This window comes from Ahaetulla prasina, chromosome 3 (genome assembly GCF_028640845.1).
Source record: "Ahaetulla prasina isolate Xishuangbanna chromosome 3, ASM2864084v1, whole genome shotgun sequence".
In the NCBI taxonomy this organism is placed as follows: Eukaryota; Metazoa; Chordata; class Lepidosauria; order Squamata; family Colubridae; genus Ahaetulla; species Ahaetulla prasina.
Genome location: NC_080541.1, coordinates 51,397,347 through 51,421,750, shown reverse-complemented (window position 1 = coordinate 51,421,750; position 24,404 = coordinate 51,397,347). Strand labels below are relative to the sequence as shown.

At 35.8% G+C, this 24,404-nt stretch overlaps 2 protein-coding genes across 4 annotated transcripts in view; both read left to right on the top strand.

Annotated features, from left to right (window-relative positions):
* The first annotated feature begins 800 nt into the window (after nucleotides 1–800).
* On the top strand, nucleotides 801–12,145 carry UBE2V2 (ubiquitin conjugating enzyme E2 V2). Of its 3 annotated transcripts, none has more exons than XM_058177659.1 (5): nucleotides 863–925; nucleotides 2,200–2,238; nucleotides 4,106–4,251; nucleotides 7,588–7,713; nucleotides 8,800–12,145. In XM_058177659.1, the coding sequence occupies exons 3-5, from the start codon at nucleotides 4,207–4,209 to the stop codon at nucleotides 8,944–8,946; spliced, it is 318 nt and encodes a 105-aa protein (XP_058033642.1). In that variant the 5' UTR covers nucleotides 863–925; nucleotides 2,200–2,238; nucleotides 4,106–4,206; the 3' UTR covers nucleotides 8,947–12,145. The 3 variants fall into 3 exon arrangements, with proteins under 3 accessions (XP_058033641.1, XP_058033642.1, XP_058033643.1); XM_058177660.1 differs by lacking the exon at nucleotides 863–925 and adding an exon at nucleotides 6,033–6,083 and having other exon boundaries at nucleotides 2,207–2,238; XM_058177658.1 differs by lacking the exon at nucleotides 2,200–2,238 and having other exon boundaries at nucleotides 801–925.
* Nucleotides 12,146–14,683: 2,538 nt separating this feature from the next.
* LOC131194955 (chloride channel protein C-like) overlaps nucleotides 14,684–24,404 on the top strand; it is a 90,216-nt gene continuing 80,495 nt past the window's right edge. Inside the window, exons 1-2 of the mRNA XM_058176582.1 lie at nucleotides 14,684–14,880; nucleotides 21,430–21,559. Coding sequence (XP_058032565.1) covers nucleotides 14,684–14,880; nucleotides 21,430–21,559 — 327 coding nt within the window. The remainder of the gene's footprint in view (nucleotides 14,881–21,429; nucleotides 21,560–24,404) is intronic.

Here is a 24,404-nt window from a genome sequence, read left to right as displayed (position 1 = left end):
TTGTTAGCAGAATATATTCACTGAATCCAAATACGATTTTTCAGGCCTTAAACACACTCACATATGCGATTATGGTAAAAAAAAGATATTCTACTGTGATAACAGCAGCACTAAATGCGCAGATAGCCTTATCTGTGGTGGTGGTGAAGTGTTCATGGCACGCGTCATTTGGTGAGGGCAATGCTGTTTTAAAGGTTACTAAATCTGACGAAACCATTCAATTTCAAACGGAATCTTGGAAATATACAGCTTCATTATGATTAATTCCTATAAGCACAGTACTGGGAGTAGTAAGGCTGGATCTCAAACCAAGCGAGAAGTCAATAAAAGCTACCACTCCTCAAGGTAAAAACCACACAATAATGACAAGTATTTCCTCCTCATCCTTTTATGATCTTCTTTCTCACTAATCTGTCAAAACTGGCCTGCAGACTTTAAATTGATACTCCAGTGGAATTTCAGCTTAGTGATTACTGCCCAGGGAAGCCTTTTCCTCAGCAAAATTACATAGCCCAACAAAAAGCTAAGTATTACATGCTGTGAAATGAATTAACTACTCAGATGGTAAAATTCTCGTTGAGCATATTAGCAGTCGCTTCCTGAACACAGTCTATTTAGCAGATTTCTCCAGAATATTCCACTGGTTGGAACCGCCCCACCTTCCATTTACGCGGCAGCGCTTATCGCGCCCTCCCTTCCCGGATGCAAAGGCCCTCCTTCTAATGCTAGCCGTGAGATTGACGGATCTCACCACCACCACACACACACACACACACACACACACACACACACACAAAATGTTCAGTGAAGGGGAGGGGCTTGTTTCCAGGAAATGACGTTGCACGCAAAGCAACACTCACGGCTGGCCGCCAGTGTGTTTCCGGCTGGTGGGGGAGGGGTTTGGACAAGATGGCCGGATCCACAGGTCTGTGCTGAGATTGGGGTGGGGGTCATTTGGGGCTTGCTGCGGCGCTGTCGGTTGGGAGGGAGGGGCCCTCCGATGACAAGGCTTTGAGCGTGGGGCTGAGATTAACCCTCGGGAGGGATGGAGGGTGAGTGGCGTCAGTACAGCCCGACTGAAGTTCCACCCGGGGAAGCGGAGGAGAGGCCGAGGGCTTGGCGCCGGGGCAGGGAATTCGCTTGGAAGAAATCCGGGAGGGGAAAGACACCGGGTTAGGAACGTGTCGAGGGCGTCAGACTCGCCCTCCAAGGCGGCTTTTGCATATTGACGGGCGGGGACCGGTTTTCTGGGTCTTTGAACCCGTTTCTGTGGCGGAAACTTCCAGGGCTTAACTGGAATGTCTTCGGTCGCATCCCTTTCCAGTCAGAATGCTGACAAATGCGGCTCTTCCCAAGCCAGACTGAATTCGGACGCGTGTTTCGTTTCGAAAACACAGATACTAAAGTCTGGGATTTACCTGATTAACAGAGCTTTAAAAAAAAAAACCAATGAGTTTTGCCTGACATCTTCGCTTACTATTCTGTTGGTCCTGAAGAATGCTTGTTCTTAAGGTTTTCTATCTGATATATCTCATGTGCTTTCCTCCTCCTCTGTCATCTTGGCTAACTTCCTTCGGATCTCAGGAAAGAAGATCTGCCACTTAAGCAGTTTATATAACCTTGCGATTTTGTTTTCTTCCTTTTTGATGCTCTGCTTTTTCTGTTTAGGCTGTATGATAAATGTGAATATTCTTGCTCCTTTGTAGCATGCAGTGTGCCTTTTATAATTACTCTGACTTGAGTGTTCTTGGTATTTTGTCCATATCTCCTTATTGTTCACATAATGATTTAAAAAATTGTTTGTGGAGAGGACATATAAGTTAACCAGAAATTCACCCTAAATTCATTCACAAAATTTATTTTTCTAGTATCCGAAATAAAAAAATCTGGATTAAATTAGTTCTTTTTTTGGGTTCATGAAATGGCATCATTGCATCTCAACTCTGAATTTAAGTGTTCTAGTGCTATAGATCATTAATTTGATGCTTTAAGTAGTCTAATTATTATATTGTTGATACAGATGGGATTGTTAAATAAGTGAACATTAATCATACCATAGTTACCTGGAGATGCTGTTTTATTCATAAGTTCTGAATTTCCCATGGGCATCCAATTGCCATGATAAGGCAACTAGGCCTTTGGCAGCTGCCCTTATATTCTGATTTGCTTAGACTGTAAATATTGTTTCTTGTTAAACAGGATGTGTTTTGCACACAATGGATGCTTAAATTATTAAATGTAAGTAATGTACAGTATTTTTATATTTGTATCTCCCTCATAAGAGTCCAGTGCAGTATACAAAGCAATAAAATAAGCCATTACTTTAAAATAAAGTACCTGATTAAGTTTGAAATAAATTTGCTTAAGAGTTTTGATTCTTAGTATTACTTCAAAAAGTATAATAAATACATGTGTTTTTAAGTATTATCTAAAACTTGACAAATTTAGGAAGCCTTACGGGAAGCAATAATAGTACTTCTTACATGAGAAAAACAATTTATAAATCTACATCTAGTTCAGATTAGTATGTACTGTGTGTGTTTATATCTTACATTATGTAGAAATAAAACACTGCTTTTCTATAAGAAAAGGTTACTTTTCCACTTTGTTTGAATTCACAGAATGGAATAGATTGAGTCTCTCTCTTATTTGTGTATTTTAGTATGATAGCTCCAATATTTTTTTCAGTATATTTTAATAAAATAAAGTTCAGACTTCTATCTTGAGCTGCAGGTACCATCTAATAAAAACTCATAGATCTTTCTTCAGTTTGTGCCTCCAAAAGCAACATTATTGTGTGGGCATAGTAATATTCAACCAACTTAATTGGTACTACATGTTTGCATAATTATTAATCTAGACAAAGAATCAGTATGACAATATTTGAATTAATAATCTGTTACCAATTTCAGTGACCAGTACAAGTGTGGATTTGGAGCATATAATTGATAAGAAAATGAAATACCAGAAACTTACTTTGCACCAGATGTTTTCCCAGACCTAGTACCTTAACAACAAAAAGCCTTTAATTGTCAGGCATAGTGTAGTTCTAGTTTACAACAATGCTGAACAAGCAATATGTATGACTGGTCTTCAAAGTTCCACACCCCTGTGGTCATGCGATTGGGACCTGGCGCTTGGCAGCCAGCTTCCACTTACAATGGTTGCAATATCCCATGGTCATATTATTTTCATTGCAACTTTCCCTGCCAACTTCCCACAAGCTGGGAGGTGAAGGCATAGGTCTGTCCCAACTCCTGTCATTTTTCCATGCTTCCACCTTCTGGAGCACCTACCTTGTACCTGGCCATGCTATACCTATTGGTAATAGTCAGTTGCCTGCCCCATGGAGCACCCATGTATTGAGCAGTTGCCTGCGCAATATAATAAAACTAATCAGAAATACTCTGTCTGTAGTTTCCTATTTTGTCTAAACCACAGAATTACAGTTGTCATCTTTACAACAAATCAGAAATTATAAACCATAATCTGAGATTGGTTTCATATTCTAGCTTGTTCTAAAACTAATAGTTAGAATATTTCTAATTTCAGTGTCTCACTATGGAAAACAGTGTTATATGTTCTAGAAAGAAAAAATGTTAAGTCAAGATTTGATTATTCACATTTGATAATGTTTCATGGAGATTGATTGTCAGTCATAGATAACATGAATTGAATAAATCCTCACTATCAAAAAAGAGCTATTTTCTGATGCAGAAAATTGATTTGATTTGACTTCCATATATGAAATTTGATATTTAGAATCTATCATTTAAAATAAGACTCATGATAAAGTTTTATTCCAAAATAAATTAAACGTTTATTCATATAATTTGAAACAACCATCTAATTTATATACTGTTCATCTTGCAGTTCAAGGCAACTCTGAATGACTTAGAACAACATTATTTTATGCATAATGGTTTAATTTTTAATTGGGATGTACTTTATTTACCATGAAAGTGTTTTTGTTTTGCTTAAATACAAACATTCTGATGTGTGGTTTATAATGGTTGGATTAGATGAAACATATTTACTAACAGGTTAAATAAATTCTTAATACTGTTTTTAAAAATGTTAATATTGTCTCATTTCTCTCCAATAGTTAAAGTCCCTCGTAATTTTCGCTTGTTGGAAGAACTTGAAGAGGGTCAAAAAGGAGTAGGAGATGGTACAGTAAGCTGGGGTCTGGAAGATGATGAAGACATGACACTTACACGGTGGACAGGCATGATTATTGGACCACCAAGGGTTGGTGCTGCAAGTTAAATATTTTTCTAAAAAGAAACATTTGGATCATATTTTAAGAGAACATGTTCAGTGGTAGTTAATATAATTACATTCCAGTCTTCCTTTGAATGTAAATGTGGAATTTGTCAGGAGTCTTTTAAGTAATAGGAACATAGAGGAAATTACAAAAATTTATTTTCCCTTTTTGGGTATTGTTGGAAATATTTCTTATACGCTCAATCTAAGACATGAACAATATACTTAAAATAATAAGGGCAAATACCTTTATATGTATGTGTTCATTAACTCTGTAATAATAATAATAATATATTGAGAAAATAGAGCTCACTGGTAGCTATTTCACAAAGCGAAGGATACATGAATTTTGAATGCTATTCTCCAATAGTGATGCAACTGAAATATATTATCTTATTCCATGGATTCAGTATTGAAATAATACTAGATAGCTACATTTTGCAAAGAAATTGATATGATTCTCAGAAATAAAAAATCTTGGTCATATTAGGCTTTCTTGCAGATCACTCTCCTTTTCATTAGTGTGGATATGTATGTATGTGTGATGGGTTGTTACTGGTTTGCTCCGGATTGGGCGAACCGGTAGTGGCAGCAGCGGGAAACTCTGCCCGGATGTCTCTGCGCATGCGCAGAAGCTTCTGTGCAGGCACAGAAGTGTTGCCTGCATGCATGAGCGCATCCACAGGGGAACCAGTAGTGATGGGATTTGAAAACCACTACTGCTTAGAACTGAGCACAATTTAATGAATTTTTTTATTTGGTATAAAAGAATTTTAAATAGGATGGCGCTTACACTATAATTCTTTTATTTCTTTTTATATTTCTTTTTTTGTAATTGTAACACTTATTAGTTTAACCTGAGAGAGGTTCTACAGAATGGAGATCCTAGCACTGAGAAATTTGAGGATTTTCTCAGTGCTGTTGAGGGAATTATTATTTATTATTAAATTTATATGCTGCCCTTCTTGTAATGAAATGACTCCAGATGGCTTACAGCGTAAAACATTAAAATCGTCACATATAATCGTCACACTTGGCAAATAAATTCTATTCTGTTCTGTTCTGTTCTGTTCTATTCTATATAAATATATCTAAAACAGTAAAAATGGAAGTCCCTCAGTATTTAGGTCCAGTTAAATATACTATTTGCAACTTCACTGCCTGAAGCTTTAAGAATTACTTCTATCTAGAATGTTTTAATTATAATAATATAGATGTAATCTTTATGCTGAATACCATTCGTATCTAGGAAAGAAAGCAGTTGATAGCCCTATTTTGTAACTTTATTTTTTAGATTACTCTTCAATCAGCAGAATTGATCTCACTGATGATTAGCTTGATGTATGCCCACCATTTTCTCAGTTCTGTTTATGTATATAGTTTTGATTTCCGCATTTGCTAACTAATGACTTTATCAATCATTGTATATTAATAAGACAAATAGAGATTAAATAATTATATACTACCTAATATGGGTAACAGTATCTGGCCATGGAAACTAGTTGGGTATGGGCTAGTTAGTACTTGAGTGGAAAACTGAGGATTCCCAGAGCTTTGGATCAGAGGAAAAGAAACAAAGATTACATTGGCGAAGAACTTCCATATTGCTGCAGAGAGCAGTATATCCATAAAGTCACCAGGAATCAAGTTTGACTTGAAATAACTTTACTTTTTATTTGTACACAGAAAAAAAATCTATTGAAATAACCAACATTTTATTCTAGTTAGGACAGTGCCCTAAATACTGTCATTTTGTATTATTTTAGCTCAAAATCTGAATTGCTTCTTGAGCAAGTATGGAAAATGGAAGTAAACAGGTGTGAAGAAACCTTCTACCTTAATGAGTTATCTTGTGGTGGATACCATTCTGCCAAAATTATTTTTAATGACCGCATTTCTAGGAGATCCTCAAATCTGCGGTAAAGGGATAGGGAACCCCTTGAGATCAGAAAATAACCTTGCATAAGGGGAAACCTGCTTTGTAAATTTATGTGTAGTCCAATCATTGCATAGGCATGAATTTGTGAAACTGAAAGGTGAATATCCATCAGAACATAATAGCAGCAAAATTTAAGGCATAAGGCTAGAAAGAAAGAAAGAAGATTTGAGTGCTAGCCGTGCCTTAGGCATGAAAACTGGCTGGGTGACTTTGGACTAGTCACTTTCTCTCAGGCCAGGTCACCGGGTTGTTGTGTTGAAAATAGGAGGAGGAAGGAGTATTGAGTATATTTGCTGCCTTTATTTATAAAAATGATAAAGACAGCATAAAATGATTAAGTGTACATGGTACAAGTATAAAGCATACTGTTGTTCAATGAGAAAAACTGGGTTGTAAGAAAATATAGCTTGGCTAAGTTGAAAAGGGAAATATAATTAGCCTCTAAATATAATTAGTTTTGATATTTATCTTCAAACTATTACCAATTTACAGAAATTGATTTTATTTAGCAAGTTCTCTTTTTGATAAGTTGATTGCATTTTGCCACCATTATTTTTTTCTGTCAGATATGCACGTTATTTTAGGTTCAGAAGCTATTGTTGATCTATCATGGGATTCCAAGGTTGGCATTTCAAAAATTAAGTGTGTTTAGAATAAAGAAATTGCTAACTTTGATTTTGTTTAATTTGAACATACAGTATAGTTATTTAAATTGTAAAGACAATTTGATTACTTAACATGTGTGCAATATTTTCCCCTTTCCACACATTAATAAAAATAAATGATAACATCTGGAGGAACTTGAGAATCAAATAACAAGTGTTAGGAGTTCTCAAAGCTTTTTTGGGAGTGTAAAATTGATTCTTGGAACAATTACTGGGGATTGCTATTATAGGGATAGATATTTTTAAATTTCTCTGATTTAAAAAAAAAGAATTTGGCAAAACCTTTAATATGGTATGCCTAAAATAGTCTATAGTGCAGATAGAGAAGCAAACAGATAATCAGGTAGTGGCCATGCTTATATTAATTAAATTGAAAATATTGTATTGCTTTCCCCCATTCAGTTAGGATTCCTATGCATACACATTTTTAGGTACAATTGAAACTAGGTTTACAAACAAATCCTTTGGAATGGTGATAATTCTACAGTTAATTAGAATGGCTGTAAATGCAACTCCTAAAAAGCCTAAAATCTGTTAATCAGCTGCTTTACAGAAGTGAATATTGTAATATATCCTTAGCATTTTTCTATTTCTGTTGCATTTGCTCAGCAAAAGTCTACCAGACCTGAAATATGGCTGGCTTTATTTAATTGTTTTCTTAAAATTGTGAGTGTATATTTTCATTATGATTAACTTTTTGTCTTCTCTTTTTACTAGACAAATTATGAAAACAGAATATACAGCTTGAAAGTAGAGTGTGGGCCTAAATATCCTGAAGCACCTCCAACAGTTAGATTTGTAACTAAAATTAATATGAATGGAATAAATAATTCCAATGGAATGGTAAGTTGGATACAAAATGAGCCAATTAATTTGGCAGGAAAGATGTGAAAGATTCTGCTTGGCAGGAGAGATTGGGCTTAAAATTAAGGAACATACCTCTTTGTAAATTGTCATGTACCAATCTGTAATTATATATGGTACATCTGGATCACTGTAACTATTGCCAAAATGATGAGATTGATTACAATCTTTAAAAATAGTATATTGGTAAATATACCACAGTATTAAAATTTTGATTCAGATATAAAATAGCTCACAATAGAATGTTTAGTAATTAATAGTAAAAGTTAAAACTTTTAATTTAGTAGTGTTGTATTTGTTATCAGAGATTAGTAAAACATGGAACTGGCTATGGGAACTGCACAGGGAGAGGCAGTAGTGGGAACTGTAATCCCACTTTGCCATGACAGCTGCAAGGGAACTTTAATGGAGGAGAGGCTAAATATGTCTGTTTCTGATAATCTTAATGTATAGATCTAATTAGACTGTCCTGGATAGATAGATAGATAGATAAATAAATAATAAATGAGATTGTAACTGCGAACTGTTGAAGAATAATATATAAGAATTAAAAGTTAGCAGTTATGCATATTCCAGAAATTAAATATGAATAGCTGAGTATTTTTTTAAGATGAAGCGAGATCATTGAATATTTGATGACTAGTCCCAGAAAAAGGTAATTGGAGCATATTAACAGTTAAACAGCATTTCCTGAATATGACAATATAAAATATATATGCATAAATAATTTCCTGCTTTTCATATGCTTTTCCATTTTTGAATTGTTGAGGAAAAATTATATTCATTCCTTGAAAGCATCCCTCTATAGCTTGGCTTTTAAAAAAATTCAAAGGGCACCAAAATAAAGGTTTTTATTTGAGACACTGAGCTATAATTTCTTTTATGTTGCAATAATCAGTAGTCTCCATTTTTTGCATTTACAAATTAATGCAGCAGTTTAAATACCAACCCATAGGTTTAAATTGGTGTTCATATTTTCTGAAATATACATGCTGACTATTGACATCATTCTAGAATGAATTATTCTACATTCTCGGTTTAAATGTATGATTTCTTTCTTTATAGGTGGATGCACGGAGCATACCAGTGTTAGCAAAATGGCAAAATTCTTATAGCATTAAAGTTGTACTTCAAGAATTAAGGCGTCTAATGATGTCCAAAGAAAATATGAAGCTTCCACAACCTCCAGAAGGGCAAACTTACAACAATTAATTTTAGCTGAATCCCAAACTTGTCTTAAACAACTTCTACTTATGTTAATGTCTTGATTCAATTTCACAATGCAAACCACCCACACATTAAGAGTTTCTGCTGGTGTATATGATCTGGACATTGAAAGAATATATATGTATATGTATGCCCCATATGTTTTCAGGCACAATCAGAGAAAAAAGGCAGCACAATTTTTTCCTCTTTACCAAGCACTATCATTTTAAGCATAAGCCTGAAGTAGCCTAAATTTGGAACTCCAGTGTTTCAAGATGAGCGCATGATCGGAAGTGTCAGGTTGCTGTGGAATAATGTTTCAGAAACTTTTTGCAAGAAGAAAAAAAAAGAAACTAATGGCATGCTTTATCCATCTTGCTTTAGTGAAAGAGCTGCAGATTAAAACAATTAAGTAGCAGGTACTGCAAATACCATTGCTCAACTTGTTTAATTTTTGCAATGTGTGGGTGCTGACTGCTAGTAGTGTTTCAGAATATGGTCAGGATTGTTTTGATACTTGTATTTATAAAATGGGGGAATGATTTTCTTTTAAGCAGCTCCTGTGTGTTTCATGTAATGGACATTGCAAATATTTGTTTACAGTCTTCGTTCTAATAAACCATGCATTTAAGTTTTAGTGAAACCAACAAACAAAAAAAGGAAATAGGTGTATGGATATGTGATTGAGAATAAAGTTAGTCTTCAAATGTAAATAAAATGTGAAAAATATCCCTTGAGGCTGTGCTATTTCTAAATTTACGCTGGCAGTACCCTGCAAGATTGAGAAGTCAAATGTTGCTCCTAATCTTGTCTTAATTACTCTTTTTCTTGGTATCTAGGCTGCTGGAGCAATTTTAGTGGAACCAGTTATATTGCATGTGTAATTCTTTTTCTTTAATTTTGAACTAAATGGCCCTCTAATTGTAACCTTTTTGCTTTTGTGATGCTCAGTTCGTATGTTGAATTCTTGAACTCTCTTTGCTATTAGCAGGTATAGTATTAAAAATAATAAGAGGGGAAAGATGCAACTCCTTGTAAGTATGTTATTGCTGGCTTTTTAGGTGCTTTTGTGTTTTGTGCAATTGCTGCTCGATGGTTCAAGGAGCCCTAGATGGACAGGAAGGTGTTGAAAATTCATTCTGCCTTATATTTCTTTTCCTCTCATATTGATTGAAATATGCATGCAAACCCCTTCTTCAATGAATTGAGGTCTGTTATTCATATGCCAGCAACTAAGGTACTATCTTAGGTACAAGAAGCCTCTGATCTGTGTAGCCATTGTGGATGGATAATTTATTAACTCAGCCTAATCTTGTTTGCAGGGTGTAAATGTTAATTTTAGAAATATTTTCTTTTTGCCACCTTCATTTTACACGAGAGGAGACATTAATTTAGGAATAAATTCTTTTTTCTTTGTTCCTTCTAAATTAATGTACAGGATATGCAGCTATTTAAGGGAAGCTTTCTTAGTAAATGTTAAAATTTTGTGTTTCATGAAATGCAGTTTGCAACTTCTACCTTCAGAATAAATGGAAATCAAGAAAAGGTTAATCCATATTTTCAGATATATTAAAAGTGAACAGCAGTTTCTTCATGATGTGGCCTTCATAACTAATGCATTTTTTATATTTGGATATCTATATCTTACAAATTGTCTTATAGGAAATTGCCCTAAATATACACATGGTAAGTAAGCCTCAAACCTGAGTTCCTAAATGTATTTTGCTAGATTATGAGCTTTCTGAATGTAATGGAACTTAAGTTTTTAGTGTGTGTATGTGTATTTACATACAGACATTCTTTTATCATAGCTCCTACCGTTTTGAGAAAAAAATCTCCACTATGATAATCTAATCATAAGAAGAAGGCTTTCTTTTTGAAAAATTCTGATAGATACATTTCCCAAGTTGACCAGCCATTTCCATTCCACTATAATTTATTGATACATAATATTACTCTTTCCTTGATAAGGATTCTATCTGGACTTAATTTGATAAACTAGGAGTATATATGTGACTGACTACCTGATTCTACATACAAAATCTAGATCACATGAACTGAGGTGCCAGGAGTGAAAAATGTGGAACAGTATGACTGGGAGTGGGCAGCTGCAAAAAACATCTGGAGGAGCCTCGAAGGTTGATGAATTATTCCCCTAAAGCCACTTTGTGCCTTTTCCCTTTAAAGCTTGGCAACTTTTCAGTGTAATATTAGTAAGTTTATAAAAACAAAGTTCCTTGAGCACAGAACCATGTGTAGACAGGGCAACTTGACATCAGCCTTAAATTATCTATTTGGTGGTGCAAAATATGTATATGCGATAACAGTATAAATAAGGCAAGCAAAAATGTTTTTCCTTCCTAAAGCCCAGTGCACAATAATTTCTAAAAAATGTGCCTGGAAATAAAGGTTATTGCTATAGGATAATTAACACGTATGAGAATGGGTTTAAACTTTGTACTAAGCCATTGTTTTCTAACCATGGTTTCTGGAAGAAGCCAGAATTTGCAGAAGTCACACAGTATACAAAATAAAAATATATTAAGTACGAATCCATCAGACCATGTATGATACACAATTCAGGCTTTACATATAGTGCTAAGCCATAGCTTGTTTTAATAAGCCATTATGGCCTGGTTCATATGCAATACTAAGCCATCAGTTATGCTTATATAAGCCACAATTACTGGGCTAACGCCACATTAGCTAAAACTAAAATCATCTTATGGCATAGAATTAGTGATGTGTCAACCCAGCCTTTGGGTGTGCAGTTTGTTCTTTACTATGAAAAAAAAGGCAGCTACCTCAGCAAAGTACTGAGGGATAAGGATTTGGGAAGATGTGAGGTCAGAGTTGTGTGCATCAAATGATGGCTCCAAGGCCTAAGATATCTTGGTTACTTTGGGGTATTAATGATAAATTTTGCCTCTGGTAGTGCTGAAACAAGATGCAGCCATCAACTTGGTCAGCTGATGTCTGTTGAATAAAGAGATGTCATCTTGTCTTTTCCCTCAGGCAGCAAAATGTATTGCACCGGCTTTCTATGAGTGATCTTTCATTTTTTTTGAGGGTCCGACTCATTCTTATATACTGAGAATAGTACATTATTAGTATTCTGTTTTCTAATGTGTGTTGACTGCATTGGCTTCTCAGTGTTTGTTTGATTGTCTCACTGTAGTTACCTATAATAAATGTTTGGAACAAGTGCCATTTTTAAGCTGTATGTTTGCTCAAAGATTATGCTGTTACAAGGCCTAAACAACAACAAAATAACATCTGCATGGAAAAGCCCCCTTTCCCCAATCTCCCAGTATCGTGTATCTAACCCTACCCCACAAAAATCTGCTCCCCCACCCTCCCCACCCCAAACATAAATACTGTTAGGTTTAGACTTCGCAAAATGGAGAGGCATCTTTTAAACCAGTGTTTCTCACCCTCAGCAACTTTCAGTTGTGTGGGCTTCAACACCCAGAATTCCGATGCTGGCTGGGGAATTCTGGGTGTTAAAGTCCATATATCTTAAAAGTTGCTGACGTTGAGTAACACCCTTTAAACAACATTCTGAGACTGGCAGTGTTTCAGTCCCTACCTGTTAAGACTATAAAAAGGAATTTCACTGGAACTGGCTTTTCCAGGCAAACTCTACCTCTTCATCATTGCATTCAATCATCCGGTACTGTTATTATTGACCTGGCTGCCATGTGCAATAGACCTTTACATTCTCCATTAATCTGGCTTGTCCTTTTCTAATTAAGCTTTACTGCATCTTGTAAAAATGAATTTCTAATTTTTTTTTTTGAATGAAGCACATGAGTTAGAAAAGCTGACCCTGAGTTTGAGTACTATAGGATAGAGTTAAGACTTCTGTGTCATTTATTGTAGGTTAACTTAATACAAAAAATACATTAGGTATTATCTCTAGCAAGAAAATGAATTGGATGATACACTTCAGGATAGCTTTATTACATTTTCACCCCAATAAACACTTCCTAAAAGATGTTTAATGGCAGTGTTTAATTATATGCACAGGTGTCTTACCATTTGTCCTGTGGAAAAAATTTTATTTATTCATTTACGATAAAAAAAAGATAGCTTTATTTCTTTCCACAGCTAAGATAGCTTCATATTCAAAGAAATGAAGCTTTTTGACAGTTTGATAATGTCCTGCTGGTCAGAAGGTCACCACCATCCCTTTCACCCTTTCCAGATACCAATGATTTTGCTCTATCTGAAATCTGAATCATGCTATGCTCATAAAGAGATTCAAGAGTTTGTAATTAAAATGTGTCTCTTCCATTTTTACGTTGTAAAGCAAAAACACCCAAACCCTCTGCCTGATATGCAGTATTCTTCCATTGTTGTGCTGAATAAATAATGGCTCTGATGAAAAACTTAAGTTATGACTTGACAAGCCTTACGTAAACGAGCAGTATTGATACTGTTTTCCAGTTTACAGTAAACATCATAGTGGTACAAGAAGAAAAGAAATGTGTTTCTTAGAAACATTAACTGGCACTATCTATTCAGAAGATTTTGTCATGGATTGTCTCCTTCATTCCTGTATGCTACTATTTACTGTTATGTGTATTGCCTATCAATACTATATTTATACCCTGTTTCCCCCAAAATAAGACATCCCCTGATAATAAGCCCAGTCGGGCTTTTGAGCACATAGCAATAAGGCCAAGCGCTTATTCAAAAAAATTCAAAAAAATATAAGACAGGGTCTTATTTTCGAGGAAACATGGTATATAAAAGCAATATTTCATCTAACTTTCATAAGGATTTGTGTGATGCTAGTGTCCATGCACAAACACAAAACAGCATGCTCCACTCTCCCAAGTACCTTACCTTGTGCCATGATGGATGTGCAAGTATATCTCAAGATTTTATATTGGGGAAATTTCATATGTTCTGTTTTCACCCAAGACAGGTAATCTTCCATAGAAGTCATCTCTGAGGATTTAACATGATAATGTGTTTGTATGGAGAGAAAATACCTTTGTTCTTGGTCACACAAATAATTGACCCAGATTGGCACAATACTCAAAAGGCATTCACTATGAGACTCCCATTTAGGGCAAATGAGAAATTCTTGTGCTCATCATTTCCCCCTATGCTTACATTTCTCTTGAGACAAGAAAAAAACGGGGCTTCTTTTGCTCTTATTTAGGGAAAGTAAATAAGTAAGCACACAGGAGCAGCAGCAGCAAAGTCAAGTACAGTTGGATATTGGCGATGGGCCTTATCACTTGACTTATACAACAGTCCTTGATATCTGCCTTGTTATGTAATGTTTCTGCAGCCTTTCGAATTCTATTTGATTTGATTTAAACAAAAGGAATGCAGTTTTGTATTACGTAGCCAAATTATTTGTAGTGGCTGCTTAATTCCTAGACCTATCATTTCAAGTCACCTCTGTTCAAGAAAAAAAAATAGCATCTAGTCTGTTGCATGCCAGTCTTTTCCAGTGAGAAGATTACCATACAAAACAAGATCTGGTTCTAGCTGGCTGTAGATGCTGCAAACATGTTGGATCTGTATCTTGCAGCCCCAAAATAATCCAACCCACAACATCAGCAAGTTGTTCTTGTACAGATACATTCTTTCCTCCTGTTGAATTTCCCACCCATTTGATTGGGTAGCAAGAAAAACTTCGCAAGCTGCAACCTTTTGTGAGCTGTGTGATTTTATGTCAATCCCGCTTTCTCACAAGAGGTGCACAGGTGGTGCTGAAGATCAAATGTTGCTGACAGAAGAGCAGCCTGATTTGATTGACTCTCTTGATCTCCAATGCAAAGGGAACTCTAATAACAGTCATTGCTCTAGAAAAAACAGTCTTCAAGAGAAGAGAGATGAACATTCAGTCCATGAAAGTCTGGATTATTTGCCTTCACACAGTAACATTTATAAGAAGTGGCTGCAGGAGCAAGCTTACAGGTACTTGACTTAAATTTGTATTTATATGTATTTTAGAATTGCTATTATAAGAAGCAAAACATGGAGTGCTGTTTTCAGTTTACTTCCTCCTTTTTAGTTTTTCATCTCTCTCTTTCCTTCAGTAGTCTGCTAGGATTCTGTGATCACTGATCAAGTTAGAGGCATGGTTGCGCAGTGGTTAGAATGCAGCACTGCAGGCTACTTCTGCTGCCTGCCAGCTGCCTGCAATTTGGCAGTTCCAATCTCACCAGGCTCCAGGTTGACTCAGCCTTCCATCCTTCTGAGGTTGATAAAATGAGGGCCCAGATTATTGGGGGAAATATGCTGATTCTGTAAACCGCTTAGAGAGGGCTGTAAAGCACTGTGAAGTGGTATATAAATTTAACTGCTATTGCTATTAACTCTTTAAACGGCATTGAGAGGTGATGACTGTAGGATTATTAAACAATGAGCTGGGTTTTCCTCCCCTCCCACCCCAAGATGTTAATGTTTTAAAAAACCTATTCAGGCTTGCATAGGCAAAAATATAGGAGCTCATCTTGGCTTACAATTTCATCTAATAAATGGATTAAAATTTAATTTTTAAATGGAAGTAGTATTTACTTCTTACCTCACCATAATCCCAAGATGTGATTTTTTAAAATTCATTAGGAAGCACATAATATTTATAAATTAGGGATGGTACTATAAAGTTTGATTTATAGTAATATAAATTAATATCCCATATTAATTTCAGAAAGTCTTGAAACTACGAGACTCTGGATATTATCCTCATAGAACTAACACTCCAAACTGGGAATTCTACTAGGAACTGCCAATAGAGGCAGTCCCTATTTATCAGCCACTAATTTAACAACTGTTTGAAATGGTTCTCGTAGTTGTGGACACTACAACATTACCACAGCCATGTGATCAGGATTTGAGCACTTAGCAACTGGTGGACATTTATGAAAATTGCAGCATCCCACAGTCACAGCCAGCTTTTGACAAGGAAAATCAATGGAGAAGCTGGTAGAAAGTTGCTAATTGTGGTCACAAGATATATTTAATGACCTGTGGTGATTCACGTAACAACTGTAACCAGAATTGAACTGACATTGTAAGTCAGGCACGTCACATGACATTTTACTTCATGATCTCATTGCTTGATGGAGTTGCCAGTGTTAGGCATGTGTTAGGCATGTGAGGACTACCTGTATGCATTTATGATAATAAATTGTAGATAAGAAGTATGTTTACATGGTTGAAAATGATTTTCATTGAAACAATGACAAAGTACCAATAAATACTATATTAATAAATGGTTTTGGGATGAAGAAATTGTGAATCTGATGCAATAAATAAGCTAACAAAGTTTCTGTTGTTCAGAAACTTATTCAAGTGAAATATGTAGATTTTAATATTATGAATTAATAATGCACTTATGACAGCTGTGTCCAGCTTGATGTCAGATATGTATCAAGTTTCTAAAATTACTGAGCTATAATGGCTACCAGATGAATTCCTAAGCGATTATGGGAATTAATCGAGCACATCTGGTCAGCCTGAGGAACTAACTGGGTTATAAGTGAGAGATTAAATCCCAGAAAAACAGGAGGCTTCATTCTTGAGTCAATTGACAGGGTTGCACTATTAAATCTGGATTATTGTATATTTAGGCATATAATTTTGCTAAAGTGAAGCACTTTTTTAATAATGCACCTGTTCACCTCACAAATACTAATCAAGGGGAAGTTGTTAATATAGCAGAATAAGACCTATCCTTCATAAATAATTTAAGTGAGTCAGATCATTCAGTCCACGAAATATTTCTAATGTCTGCAGCAAAATGAATCTAGAAATTAATAACAGCAAAGCCAGAATATCTATTTTTTGATATTTGCAATTGCCATTAACAATTCAGCAAGTAAAACATTATTTAGAGTACAGTGGGATTTTTGATTAAATCTGAGTTTGCTTCTCTTGAAAAGACATTTATTATATATCAGTTTTCCCCACAACAATTAGAAGTAGTTTTCTGAATATGCATATCTGTTTTCTCAGTCTGGTCCTCTCCAAATTCGTTGAACTTCAATGAATCTAATTGTTAGCCAGTAAGATTTATTTTCTAGAGTTTACATACCACTCCAGTTCAAACCAAATCTGAACACTAGCTAGGTTAAATTATAATGTGAGTAAGAACATAATGATGCACAATTTTCTGGCATAACAACATCAGGAGTCATGCAGCCATCTCAGCTATTCCTAAGGCCACCCAGAAGAACCAGGATTTTATTGTCTTCTGGATGAGACTATTCCATAGGATAGGAACTCCTACAGTGAAAGTTACCCTCAAAGTTTCTGGTAAGATTTCTTAGGGATTGAGTTCTCACCTACTGGATCTCACTGGATGGATAGAGTCTACCTGAAGAATACAGTCTTACAGATATGCAATATGTAACATGGATATACCAAATTGAACATGAGGGCCGGTAGTGGGTTGCTACCGGTTCTCCCCAGTTCGCAAGAACTGGTAGTAAACATTTTGAGTAGTTCGGAGAACCAGTAGTAAAAATTCTGCCTGGCCCCGCCCCCAATCTATTGCTACCTCCCGACTCCCAGCTGATCAGCTAGAAGGAAAAAAATCAAGACTCACTTCTCGAAGAAGAGAAAAAAAAAACAAGACACCGTCCCTTTAAATTGAGAAGCCAAGAAGCCTCCCAACTGATCGGCTCGCTTCTCAACCAGGAGATCGCTTGGCAAAGAAGAAGGGGGGGGGAACACTGTTGTTTTAAATTGACAGAGCGGCTAGAAGCTCTTTTCTGGGTCAGCTGAACAACAAATTGGAGGAATTCTTATATGGTTCAATGTTTTGAAGTTTTGGGGTTTGTGCAACATGGGCTTTGTGTTTCTAAAAAGGTTTGGGCGATTTCCATTGTGATGTATCCTGTCTTGAATGAGTTTTCTGCCTCCTTGTAAATGGAGCTGAACTTCCAGCTTCCACTTTATATTATCTGTAAGCACCCGTAGCTGTTTTCTGCTTACAAAATTTCCTTTATGCAGCTGGCAGGAATGTGGAATTCCAGGCAGGTTCCTTGCTAGCAGCTTGATTATTCCTTAATTATCTGGAATATTTTATTTGGGAAATGAAGAGGGGGGAGTTTGATTCCTTCCCAGAACAGATTAGTGGGGTGGGGAGGAAATGGGGATTTTAGGCTTGCTGTCAAACATCAGCCATAATACTAATGATTGTTTTGAACAATATGCAGGTTGTATTACATGAATGGCTTTTTTATATGTGAAATTATGACTGAAACCTGTATAGGTTCACACTGTCAGGAAGTTTGTCCTTAGTTTTAGGTTGCTTCTCTCTTTGTTGAGTTTCCATTCATTGCTTCTTGTTTTGCCTTCTGATGCTTTGGAAAATACTTTCCCCCCCTTCTTTCTAGCAGCCCCTTAAAAGACTGTTGCCTATCACACTCTTGGGCAAAGCATGTGAGCCATTTCCTCCTTTCTGTGGTCCATGAAAGTGCATCTATAGCAGAGGTCACTAACCTTGGCCACTTTAAGACTTTAAGACAGCAAAGCTGGCTGAGGAATTCTGGGAGTTGAAGTCCATAAGTCTTAAAGTGGCCAAGTTTGGAGACCTCTGGTCTATAGTGTGTAGATAATAAAGTTGAAAAAAGGTGAACAACATTTTTGCAGAACTATAGATACGTTGGGGCTGGGTGTGACAAGGAATAGCTGGGAGGGGAGGGGCCAGGTGAGGTACCCCTTGACATGAGAGACATTGAGTTGGCCACGCCTACCCAGTCATATGACCATCAATCCACACCCACAAAATAAGTCACACCCACAGAACCGGTATTAAAAAAAAATTAGAACCTACCCCTGATGAGGGCTACTGCATTCTGGAGCTTCTCTTAACTCTTTTGTCATCTACAAAGCCATCATAAACATTGTCCATCTATGCATCCCTACTTTTGTGCATATACCAACCTACATATATAACAGCAATTAATATTTTTTGACATATTTCAACACTTATTCATAATTAAACCTATACTTTCACTAAACAAGATCAGGCCATTGTAATTTTTTGTAGCTTTCCTCTTTCCCTTTGTAAAAAGACATCTTTTTTTTTCTTTCATGTCATATATTCTAGTTTTTTCTATTCCAGGGGTGTCAAACTCGCGGCTCACATGCTGGATGATCATGCGCTGGCCACTCCCACCCCCAGTTTAGCAAAAGGGAAAAACGTTGTGATACGTTACGACAATGTGATGCTGCAAGTTTGACACCCCTGTTCTATTCACTCTTATTATACCCCAAGCTGTGATGTCATCTGTGAGCTCATATACTATCATTGCTGCCATCAAACATGTTCTAGTCAGCTGATGCTTTCAAATAATGTTTATAGTAAGAAAAGGGTAGAATTAAGTACCTTAGTCATATTCATGCAATAGGCATTATTGTTTGCTAAGAATCTGAACAGTATGAGCCACTTTTTGGCACATTTTTGCCCTTAAACGACAAGCACAACCAAAGCCCAAAGATGCTCACACTATTCTATGCAAACTAAGATCTCTAATCTAGTGAATACCTTGCAAATGAACATTCAAATGTGCTATAGAGATTAAAGTGTTGTGCTAGAACGAAAGGGATCCAAGTTTAACAATTTAATGAACCGTTTAATCGTGATTCAAAGTTACAGCAGCCTCAGAAAAAAGTGAGTTGTGACCTGTATTATGACCATTGTATCACTCTTGCATTCATATGATTGCAATTTAGATATATATTTTTTTAGTCCTTCAGGAGAAGGGCGGTATACAAATTAAATTATTATATGATGATGATGATGATGATGATGATTAGGTATTTGGCAACCAGATCACAACTGGTTGCAGCATCCTATGGTCACATGATTTGGAACCTTTGTTGCCAATTTCTGTTAAAAAAAACACCCATTGGGGAAGCTGGGTTCACTTAATGACCATATGATTTGTTTAATGACCCAGTGATTTATTTAATAAACACCGTAAATGCTGTCATCAAATCAGTTCTAACATGACATCACAATGACTTATGACAGAAATTATGGTCTCAATTGTGGTTGTAAGTCGAGGACTAGCTATACAGAATACACATTGGAGAAACTACAGGACCAATTGTCTTCCACAGCAAATAGAGCACAGCACCTGAGGAATCTTATCTCATTTGGGACACTAAATATTTCCTAGTCTGAAAATACCTTCCATTACATCTTTTTCTCTGCACAAGGATTATGAAGTGCTCCAGTGCCATCTGTTGATGACAATGAAAAGTGCAGATCAGACAGGAGATGAATAAACCAAAAGACTAGGAAGACAGATCACATTAGGAAAAAAACCCCACACACATTCTTGAGAAATCCATACTCTTTCATTAGAAGAACCAAGGAAAATACCTAACAATCAAGATAGGGGAGCAAGTGTTATAAGCAAGGATGAGGAAAGTTTAAAATGTCATTTTACATTGAATAGAATAGAATAGATTTTTTTATTGGCCAAGTGTGATTGGATACATAAGGAATTTTTTTTGGGTGCATACGCGCTCAGTGTACATAAAAGAAAAAATACATTCATCAAGAATCATAAGAATCACTTTTAATGATAGTCATAGGGTACAAATAAGCAATCAGGAAACAGTATCAGTATAAATATAAATCATAAGGATGCAAGGATTGTGGCCACATTTTAGAAAAATGCTTATTTTTAATTTCCTGCTAAAAGTAATAAATAATGCACAGAATAACAATATCAGTATATGCAACTTAAAAGTAAGAGTATGGTAAAACAGTGGAAAGAATTGTGTTTTGATACTTAACTATAATCATTCTTTGTGGTTTTATTGAAGAACTGCAATCTAAAGCACCTGAACAACATTGTAAGAAAAGATATTCTTTGCCTGGAGACACTGAATGACTTCTTGTTGCTTAAGGAAAACTGGTACTAAGCTTGCTAAGATTCTTGAAATGTTTCTGAACAGGGAATGATGGTGACAATGAGGCTGGATTTGGCAAACTATTTTTACATTTCAATGTAAAATGAAGAATGAATGAAGAATGAGCTATTACACCTGTGTATATTTAATTCAAATGTGGCCACAGTATATAACAAAACAAGCTAAATGTTACCCATAAATAATATATCTCAAAAGCAAATGGTTGTACCTCTCAAAAGTTCTCATTAGAATACATAATGAAATATAAACCAGTTTGCTTTTGTTGAATTTTGTGATTTGCTGCATGCCACACATGCTATTTAGAATGTAAGATTGTTGTGATGCAAAAAGGGAACAAAACAGAGGAACAGACTCAAACAAAGTCATTGTTTTCTTAGTGGAGGTTTTCCTACTTGCCTCTGACCTCTCAGGATAAGTCACTGAATCAGTTTTAAAACCTAGATTCCATTATCCTAAACATTAACTAATTAACTTTTATGGACTTCTTGCCTCAAAGCCACTAATTAACCCCATGATATTTTTTTGCCACTGATATGGAATTGCTTCCTCTCCCCCCCTTTTTTAAAGAACGGATTGGGATCGATGGTTGGTGATGGGGATCATTGGAACAGCAATCGGAATTCTAGGTTTCCTGACACACCAAATAATTGATTACCTCATCAGATTAAAATGGGGCTTGGTGGAAGACTATCTTCAGGTAAAAATTATACAATATAGCTTTTATTACAAAGTTAAACTCAACCGGAATGTTCTTGTCTGATAGTAGGATTATGCTGATTACCTTTCCTTTCCTTACCTCATTACCTTTCTCCCTGCTCAAGTATTAAATATAGTTGCCTGAGGATTTTAAATTGTGGCTGGATCACATCAAGATAAGGTTTGTTTTATTTTGCTTAATGTATTATGTTGCCACAGCTACTACAGCCCATAAATGGTGTGTTTTGGTGTGTTTTGCAAATCCAGCCAAAGTTGACTCACCCATCAACATGCTTAAGCAAACTATGGCTTGGTAAGAGGTATAGATCCAATCACTGCGTACGTCATATTTTCTTTTCACAAGATTGCCCATTTTTGTAAAAAGGACTTTGTCCCAATTTGCTTGTATAACAATGCATGAGGTCATTTTCCTGTTTACTTAATACTAGGTGAGTTTTTTCAGCCCCCAAATGAGGATAACTACCGGTAATGATGAATGTCAGTTTAGAACAGAATACTTTGTTGGCCAAGTCTGATTAGACACACAAGGAATTTGTCTCCAGTGGAAAGCTTGGTAATAGCCTGTGATTTCCAATGAGCCACAATTAGTTTTGATAGGGTTTGTACATTTACATGTTGTAATCCATAAGGTGACTTGTTTGTTTTTGGCTTTTGTTGTCTGCATATGCACATATACTTATTTGAGTTAACCAGGCAGGGACAGTTTTAGAAGCAGCCATACAAATCATTTTCAAAGGTTTGCATGCAACTATATTTGGGCCATATAAATCTGGATAACACTAAATGACAAGCAAAAGGTAATGAAGTAACATAGATGTACACACAAGGATGATAGATAATATGGGGGCAGAGGTTCTGTAAGGGGGTACCAAGAAAATTAAAATAGATTATATAATGAAGAGAGAGTTGGAGCTTTGATCATGCATTCACAGTTTTTTTGACACCTTCCCCCTGTCACACAGGGTGGGGCAATGACACCTAATATGCTTAGAAGCCTGCTAAGATGAATGGAAGACCCTAGGTCCAATTATCCACTTGGAGTTCTTTCTTCCATGCAGTGATTAAAACAACCCTATGCAACATACCAGGTCCTATTTAGCAATTCTTCCCATTTTTCTTCAAGTTTGCTCATTGAAGCTAATAAAACAAATTATACTTCTTTGTCTATTTTGGAAAAAAAATTATTACCTAATTGAAAAATGTCAGATAGCCTTAGAGACCTGTTGGTGCCTATATAAAGTAGCATTCTTCGGTTCCAGGTTTTCTTTTATTTATATTGAGAGTCAGATCAAAGGGAAATGCTGAATGCCTGAAGTGGAGCAGCCTGTAAGAAATCTGCATATTATTGAATGTGTTGACAACAAGGACACAGTTGTCAGCAGAGGAAGCCTGATGAATAAGTAGTTCAGCACATCTGGTCTTTATTTTAACCTGGCAGAGGTTAAAAACATCATTATGAAATTGAAAGCAAATGAAAGCTTTAACCAATATCTATAAGAGCAACAGCCAGAAGAAACAAAAGGCATTTGTCTTTGTGCCATTGAATTTGGCCATAATCAAAAACATGAGAGGACTTACTTCAGCTGCAGGAAGAAGGTGCTGTTTTTGTCTACTGGTGCTCTGAGACTGAAGGCAAACACGGCCAATATTTTCTTCCACTATCCAGCAAGTTTTTAACTGCCACACTTCCAATTTTCATGGAAATTAACTTTCAGCCATGTTTCTCTATTAACCTTGCCTACTTATAAAACGCATCACCTCACTAAATACAGTAATTCAAAGGAGCTTTCAGAGACAAGGCCCTTTGGGTCTTCAATAAAGTATCAGGCTTTGCAGAATTGTCTTTTCTCAGTAGTTTATCACATCCTTGCCCAACCTGAACTACAACTCCCTTAATTCCCAATCAAAAAGTTCACTGGTCATGATGGACTATGGACTTTAAGGAGAATGGAGTCATAGTTCTCAATATATCCAGAATATTGCCTGACCTTGGACCTAAGCCTTCTTTTTATATTATTCCATCACATTTTTGTGTGTTTCATTCCTAAAGTATTAGAATAGACAGTTCTAGTGATTCATTCTGATTATGTGCTTGTTTCAGTGGAATCTGCAGTAGATTATTCATATCACAAAGCAGATAGTGGAGATAAAATTAGATTAATACACACATGTAATGCCCATCTCATTTCCTTTTCCATTCTATTTTCACTTCCCTGATATAGTTCTTCTGGTAGCTTTCCCTACGTTTTGTAGTTTGAGCCAAACTTTTGAACCCTGAGATTCTAAAAGTGCACTAAAATAGAGCACTGTAAAAAATAAGCACGTCTTCTTTTTTAGGTATGATAACTTTAGAATTAATAGCTGATGTCTTAAAACTACATGAGCAACAAAGCATTTATTGCTGTTTACCATATTTTCTGATGCTGTACTACCTACTCTTAAAATCTATCCTAAAGGGCTGATAGACCCACAAAAGCAGATTTTTGAAAGCATTGAAAAAGCTATACTTTCTGTGTAAGACCTGCAGAATTCAGCGAATACATAAGCATTGATTTATTGCTAACAATGCAGAAGATCCTTTAAAAGAATCAAGTGTGTGGTACAAGTAGAAGCCTGTTTTTATGTTGATAAATGAAAACTCTGAATATAAATCGTCTGAGAAGTATAGCTGAGATATAAAACTATGGTCGATGGCATTTTAATATTTTGCCATTCTGGAACTCCAACATAAAAAGGGTGTTTAAAACAGTGCATTTCAAAAGTGCATTTCAAACTGTCCAGAGCTGCTGGATGTTGGATGTGCTATCAATAAAATAAATAAATAA

Coding starts and splice junctions, on each gene's coding strand:
- UBE2V2 (XM_058177658.1), top strand. Junction 4,252..7,587: donor TGATTATTGGACCACCAAGG/GTTGGTGCTGCA, acceptor TCTTTTTACTAG/ACAAATTATGAAAACAGAAT. Junction 7,714..8,799: donor TAAATAATTCCAATGGAATG/GTAAGTTGGATA, acceptor CTTTCTTTATAG/GTGGATGCACGGAGCATACC.